The following is a 7,537-nucleotide window of genomic DNA, read 5'->3' as shown; positions in this document are numbered from 1 at the left end:
CTCATCTTTCTCCCGCGGAACCACTGGTAGTTTCGAACTACCGACCTTGAGGTTAGCAGTCCGATTCGTAACCACTACGCTATCAGTTTCTTAAATGCTAGCAGTCTTTCATGCCGCTGTTGTTAAGTGCTGTAGAGTCAGTTCTGTATAGGGTTTCTGAGGAGCGGTTGGTAAACTTGAACCACTGACCTTGTGGTTCAAACCGACTTTGCATGATTCACCATGTCCGCTGCAGACAATGAGAAGCTTCTTCTGGCCTCACATCTCTGCCAGACTCTTGTGGTTTCCATGTGAGGACAACCTCATTTATGAGGTCTACCCTGCACTGGACCTGAAAGGATGATCCTTTGACCAGCAGCTAAGTAGGCATCCTTGGCAAGACACAGGACTCAGATGAGCCAGGGACAGAATCGCTTAAGAGCACCCAGTTTCTCTAGACACAGCCACATTTTGGTTTTCCACTTAACAGTATGTTCTGAGCAAATGTGGATTCTGCACTAAAAGACTTAAAAATTACAAGGGGAAAGAGTCAGCTACATAGAAATGTAAGGTAAATTACTTAACCTTTGTGCCTGCATTTCCTCATCTGTAAAATGGGAAAATATAGTGCCTACCTCATAAGGTTGCCATGATTAAGTGAAACAGTAATAATTTTCACAGTGCTAGGCACAGAGTAAACACTCAAAAACCTAGCGGTGTAGACGGTCACATATGAGGTTGTATAAGTTTGAAATTATTTTTGATGCAAGTAACAAAACAAATAAGCAAATGAAAATCTAACAGTAGCTTAGACAATCAGCGTTTATTTTTCCCCATATGATAACTCCAGAGGTAGGTGGTTAGTTCAGTGGTTCAATAAAGCCAGGGTCTGTTCCTATGCTGATATCTCTCATCCATTAGCTCCTTCCTCATGGCTGCAAGTTGGCTGTTGTAACTTTGCATTCAAGGCAAGAAGGAGGATGGAGTGGCACCATGCACTAGTGCCTCCATCCCTTTTGTCAACACAATTGTTGTTGTTGTTGTTAGGTGCCATCGAGTCGGTATTGACACATAGCAACCTTATGCACAGCAGAACAAAACACTGCCCGATCTTGAGCCAACCTCACTATCGTTACCACACTTGAGCCCATTGATGCTGCCACTTTGCCAGTCCATCTTGCTGGGGGGTCTTCCTCTTTTTCTCTGACCCTCCACCCTACCAAGCATGATATCCTTCGCCAGCGACTGGTCCCTCCTGACAATATGTCCGAAGTATGAGAGACGAAGTTTGGCCATCTTGGCCTGCAAGAAGCACTCTGGCTACACTTCTTCCAACACAGATCTGTTGGTTCTTTTGGCAGCCCATGGCACAATAGCTGTCTTAAAATGCAGCAGTGCTTGCATCTCATTGGCTAAAACCATGTGACGTGGTTAACCTAGCTACAAGAGAAGGTTGAGTAAGTTGTCATTAGTTCTTCTAGTCTTGCTAGAGGAGGTATAAGGGAAGTGGATGTTGGATTAGCCATAGTTGCATAAAGAGAAAAGGGCCTTGGTGGCACAGTGGCTAAGCACTTGATTACCTAAAAGACAGTGGCTCCATGGGAGAAAAGACTTGGCCATCTGTCCCCATAAAGATTCTAAAACTCATAGCTGGCAAGTCAATTCAGACTCATGGGGACCCGTAGGCAGAAGAGTTTCCAAAACTGTAATGGTTACTGCTGAGCTTTTGATTCATAGCCATGTGCTTAGTCACTGCACCACTTTCCATAAAGACTGGGAGAGTCTGTGGGGATTTAGTGCTATTGGGCACTGTTATGGATTGAATTGTGTCTCCAAAAATATGTGTTGTAAATCCTAACTTTTATGTTTGTGGTAGAGTCCTGGTTGGTGTTGTGGGATAAAGCACTGGACTGCAAGGTCAGTTTGAACCACAAGGTCAGCAGTTCAAACTCAACAGCCACTCTTTGGAAACCCTATACAAGCTCACTATGAGTTGGAACTGACTCCACAGCACATAACAACAACAACAGCAACGTTTGTGTTTATAACCTCACTGTTATGTTTATAGACAGAAGGTGTGTAGGGTTTATTTTAAGTCTGCCTTTTGAGATATTAAAGAGATTAAGCAAGCAAGCCAGAGAGGCAGAGGTGAGGAAGGAGAGATGCCAAGTCAATGAAGATGATCCAGGAGCAGAAACTCCTTCCCCCCGAATTCAGACTTCTAGCTTCCTAACTTGTGAGGAAATAAAGGGAATTCTATGGCGGCACTAGATAACTAAGAGGAATCCTGGTGTAGCACTGTAGGATAAAAACTGGACTGCTAACTGCAAGGTTGGTGGTTCAAAGCCACCAGCCATTCTTCAAAAACCTTATACAGGGTCAGTATGAATTGGAACCAACTCAACGGCACTTAAAAACAACAGAAAACGTCAACAGTCTTCTTGTTCGCAAACGATTTCCAGAAAACAGGATAATGTTCTTTGACCTTCTTGTTCCAATTCAGGAGCAGATATTTCAAATCTACTTTATGTCTGAGGTCTTAAAGAAAGATCTAGTATAACTGTCCTTGTTGTGTTGAATTACATATAGCCCCTCCTACAATGTCTTTGAAGATGACTTAGAAACTGATAGTTGTGGCTGGGTACACACTCAACTATTAAAGTAGGTAATGATTTCTGAAGATGCTCACTAGATAGGCTTCGATGATAAGCTGAATATTTGTTGGGTAAATTATAATGCAAAAGCATAAACCCTTATGGAACTTAAAAGCTGCTGGACTCTCTTGCCATTCAATGCTTAGTTTGATTTGGAGCTTTTTGGTTTAATCTGAAATCTCTTTTTTAAAAATCACAACACTAAGTTACATAGCTACTAAGTTAAGGATTACTCTTGTTGTGACGTGCTTTCGAGTTGATTCTGACTCATAGCGACCCTGGATAGGATTTCTGAGGAGCAGCAAGGATTACTCCAATGTTGGAATTTTTCCAATTTGGTTCTGAGATTCTGCAGATATGCTTCGGCATTTGACAAGTAATAATGTAAATTTCACTTTAATATATAACTTTAATCTATTTAACAACTGTAATAAAAGCCACCTGCACTCAAATATGTTCTATGCTAAATTTTCATGCACTGGAGATGCCATCCATAGCTAGTCTTACTAGGTCAACATTTTGTGGAGAAGTAGGAATGAAGTTTCTCTTGCCATCTTTGTTTATTAAGGAAATCTCTTGAGACTGTGAGACAAGCTGTTTTAAAAACTTATTAAAATTTGGAGCTCAATATGAGTGACGTAGGATTTTCTCTATAATAAGCAATCAAAACAAGAGTAGATGCTGGAGCTAACATAAGGATGACAATTGTCACCTAAACCAAGGGTTATCCAGCTGATTCTGACTGATAGAGACCCCAAAGGGCAGTAGAATTGCTCGCTAGGTTTTCCGAGGCTATAGATTTTTATGGGAGAAGACAGCCTCGTCTTTCTCCCTTGGAGCAGCTGGTGGGTTTGAACTTCTGACCTATTGGTTAACAGTCCAATGCTTAGCCCACTGCACCACCAGAGTTCTGTATGTTCTTTAAGCAGTCTTGCTGATCTGTTTGACATTACAAGTAATTGTTATAAAAATAAAACTTACAATTTATGCTTCTGAAATACTTCAAAAATCTGCTTTATATATTGAGGCTCCATGCAAGATTCTATGTGAATTAAAGATTCTTCTGCTTTATATTAAAAAAAATTTTTTTGAAAAATGGAATGGTTGTAAAGGGCATCTTTACCTAACAATAACACACTGGTGTCCATTAGTTTCCCCAGGAAAGAAAGGCTTGGTTTACTCTAATATCTGACAACGGTGTTTGCCTCTGCAGAGTTCAGCACATCGTGGGAAATCTTATTATGCAGCTCATTTTGGGCATTCCCTTGGAAATGGTCCACAAAGGCCATCGAGTGGGGCTGGTGTACTTGGCAGGAGTGATTGCAGGTCAGTGTTCTGAGGATAACACAGAGGTGAAACCTCTGCGCTCGGAAGAATGAAAGCTAACATTTAGAAGGGGCTTCTATTTAACTCAACGTGTTTTTGCACCGCTCAGATGTCTAGGGAGCAACTAAGAATTAGCGCTCAAAAGAGAAATGGTTTCCTTCCTTAGGCATCTCAGTCAGATAGAGTTTCACATGCTTGGAAACAGCCAGTAGTTTGGTGGAAGGGTGCCTATATTAGGTAAAAGCATAATTGGAAAGGTGCATATGTTTGGTAAAAATTGGATTGTCAGGCTAATGATTGGGGGAAGTAGCATGGTCAAATGTGCATTTAAGAAAGGTAACTGGGGGAGAATGCAGACAGCTACAGGGGAGTGTATGTATGTATGTGTGCATGTGTAGGCAAAGGGCCCAAAGATCAAGTAGGACCCGTAGCATATTTTATGACAGTGATCTCTAATATTGAATGTGCCTAAGATGATCCATTAAGGAGCCCTGATCAGGTTGAGCATTGGACTATTAACCATAAGGCTGGCGGTTCAAACCTACCTGCTGCTCGTGAGGAGAAAAATGAGACTGCTCTGTAAAGATTTACAGTCTCAGAGAGCCTATGGAGCAGTTCTCCTCTGTCCTATAGGTTCTGTGGGTCAGAATTGACTCCCTGGCAGAGGTAGGATGGAGTAGCATGATCCATTATGGTGTGAGAAGAATATATTAGAACTTTGATTTGTATGTGTGTGTGTACGTGTATTAGAAATGCTTTTTTTTGAAAAGTTAAACTTTTTTTTTTCAGTTTTAATAAACTTTTTATTTTGAGATATTTGTAAATTTCACATGCAGTTGTAAGAAACAATACTTGTGTTCTGTATCCCCTTTAACCACTTCGGTGATAGTGTCTTGCCAGTCTGTAAGAGCGCATGTCAACCAGCATGTCAACATCGATACAGTCAAGATGCAACCCATTTCCAGAACCTCAAGGGTCACTCACGTTGGTTTTCATAGCCACACCTACTCCCCACCTCCTAAATTCCTCCTTAAGCCACTAATCTGTTCTCTATTTCTATACCTTTGTCATTTCAAAAATCTTCCATAAATGGAATTATACAGTATGTTACTTTTGGGGATTGGCTCTCTTTAGTCAGTGTAATTCTCTGGAGATTCATCTAGGTTGTTGTATGTATCAGTAGTTTATTCCTTTTTTATTGCTGAGTAGTATTCCATAGTGTGGATGTTTCACGGTGTATTTAACCATTCACCCAGTGAAGGATATCTGGGTTGGTTTCAGTTGTGGGCTATTATGAATAAAGTTGCTATAAAACTTTGAGTATGGGCTTTTTGTGAATATAAACCTTCATTTCTGGTTGGTTTCAGTTGTGGACTATTATGAATAAAGTTGCTATAAAAATTTGGGTATAGGTTTTTTGTGAATAAAACTTTCATTTCTTTGCAATAAATGCCCAAGAACACAATTGCTAAGTCTTATGGTAGTTGCAGGAGCACGGTGGCTCTGAAGGATAAGCACTGAACTGCAAACCACAAGGTCAGAAGTTCGATCCCACCAGCAACTTCTTGGGAGAAAGCTGAGGCTTTCTGATCCCACAAAGATTTACTATCTTGGAAACCCGAAATAGGATCGGTATGAGTCAGAACCGCTTAAAGACACTTAACAACAACAATGGTTGTTGTGGAGTATGGGGATTCCAGAATGGGTATTAATTATGCTCATGAGGAACCTGTACATAGAGCAAGACTATAGAAGAATTGATGCATTTGAGATATGGTGCTGGAGAAGAATATTAAAAGCACCATGGACTACCAGAAGAACAAACAAATCTGTATTGGAAGTACAGCCAGAATGTTCCTTAGAAATCAGGATAGTGAGACTTTGTCTCTTCTACTTCATATATATTATCAGAGGGGACCAGTTCTTGGAGAAGGACATCATGCTTGGTAAAGTGGACGGTCAGTGAAACAAAGGAAGACACCCCCCCCACCCCCACCCCCAATGAGATGAAATAGCTCAGTGGCAGCAGCACTGGGCTCAAGAGAAACAATGGTGAGGATGGCACAGGATTGTGCAGTGTTTCCTTTTGTTTTGTACAAGGTCACTATGAGTTGGCACCTATTCTATGGCACCTAACAAAACAACATGTGCCTGATTAAGACAATGCGGAAATAATTACAAGGAGTAAAAGTAATTCTAGAATTAGGAAGCCATAACAAAAATTTTCTGTACCTCTCAGAGATTTGCTGATTGTTTCATGGTAAATTATTTAGAACAGTTGTGATTCAGATTAAACAAAAACCATACCTATTGCTGTCACATTCACTCTGACTCACAGCGACCCTATAGTTCAGAGTAGAACTCGGTGTTTCCAAGACTGCCACATGTTTCTACTGTGGGTTCAAACCACTGACCTTTCAGGAAGCATTTGAGGCCTTTAACCACTGTTCCACTAGCACCCAGGTGACTCAAGTTAGTTTAGTTTTCTTTTACGGAAAGATGAGAATTTAATTTGCTGACATTATTTCTGTGGTAACAAAGGCTTTCAGTAGTATGCTACATAACATATTGTTGAAAAAATAAACACGAAATATATTCCTTTAAAGACATGGTGCTATTTTTCTCTCAAGGAATTAGAAAAAGAACAGTTTTCCCCAAAATATTCCTGGGATGGGACACACATTTTGGATTGGTAATTGGAAATAGTTCCATTATTAACTGGTTTTGCTGCTGAAAATGATGTAGTATCTCTCATAACTTCATGTTTAAAAAGCTGAGAAACAGTTTTCTAATTTGGTAAAAAGTTTCTCAGTGAAGAGTTTTAGTGGGTTTTGAGTTTATTTAGCGTGGTGCATTTGAGGGTGCTTAGTTGTTGTTATTTTTTTTAACTTACCAAAAAATGTTTTCCAGCATCTGAGAGGAGAAGGGTTTCATGAGGGCTGCAGGCGGACAGGACAGCAGTGACATGGGGATGGTGAGCAGGAAGCAATCAGGAACCTCCTTAAAGAGATAGTATTGGCAAGATGTAGTGACATAGTCTTCCATCCTGTTTCCCACCTACTCTTTTGGATCCTGTCATTCACCGTCTCCTTTAGCTCCTGCCCACACCCATTCCTCCTGCCTTTGAGAACCTTTTACAATGGTCAGAGTCTGCCTGGCACCAGCATCTACACCCTGTTTCCCCACAGCTTGATTTGAACCTTTGGACTCATCCTTACCCTAATTTCATAGAAGCAAAGAAGAGAGAACATGAATAATCTGTTCACATCTTCTGCCTATTTTTGCAATAGCCTACTAGCAGGTATTTCTTTACCAGTCCAATCTTCCTTCACACTGCTGTCTTGGTCACCTTCCTCAAACACAGATTAGATGGTATTGTAAAACAAAAACAAAAACAAAAACAAAAAAATTTAACAGGGGTCAACAGAAAGTTGAAAGACCCAAGAATGCTCTTCACTAACCTCCTCCATTTGGTCCCAATTCTTTTCTTGCTTTGCTTTTTATTTCTTCTAGATTTGATGAAGAAGGGTGTAGAACATTGTCTTTGTAGAGTATGTTATGCTGGTTGACCTTGATGT

At 40.5% G+C, this 7,537-nt stretch overlaps 1 protein-coding gene across 1 annotated transcript in view; it reads left to right on the top strand.

Moving 5' to 3' along the window:
• Positions 1-7,537, top strand: part of RHBDL2 (rhomboid, veinlet-like 2 (Drosophila)) — a 35,851-nt gene that overhangs the window by 5,292 nt on the left and 23,022 nt on the right. Inside the window, exon 3 of the mRNA XM_006867565.1 lies at positions 3,847-3,959. Within this exon, the coding sequence (XP_006867627.1) occupies positions 3,847-3,959 (113 nt within the window). The remainder of the gene's footprint in view (positions 1-3,846; positions 3,960-7,537) is intronic.

The sequence above is a fragment of the Chrysochloris asiatica genome, unplaced genomic scaffold (assembly GCF_000296735.1).
Source record: "Chrysochloris asiatica unplaced genomic scaffold, ChrAsi1.0 scaffold00106, whole genome shotgun sequence".
Lineage (NCBI taxonomy): Eukaryota > Metazoa > Chordata > Mammalia > Afrosoricida > Chrysochloridae > Chrysochloris > Chrysochloris asiatica.
Note: the sequence above shows the minus strand (reverse complement) of the source record. Positions and strands in the feature narration are given on the sequence as shown.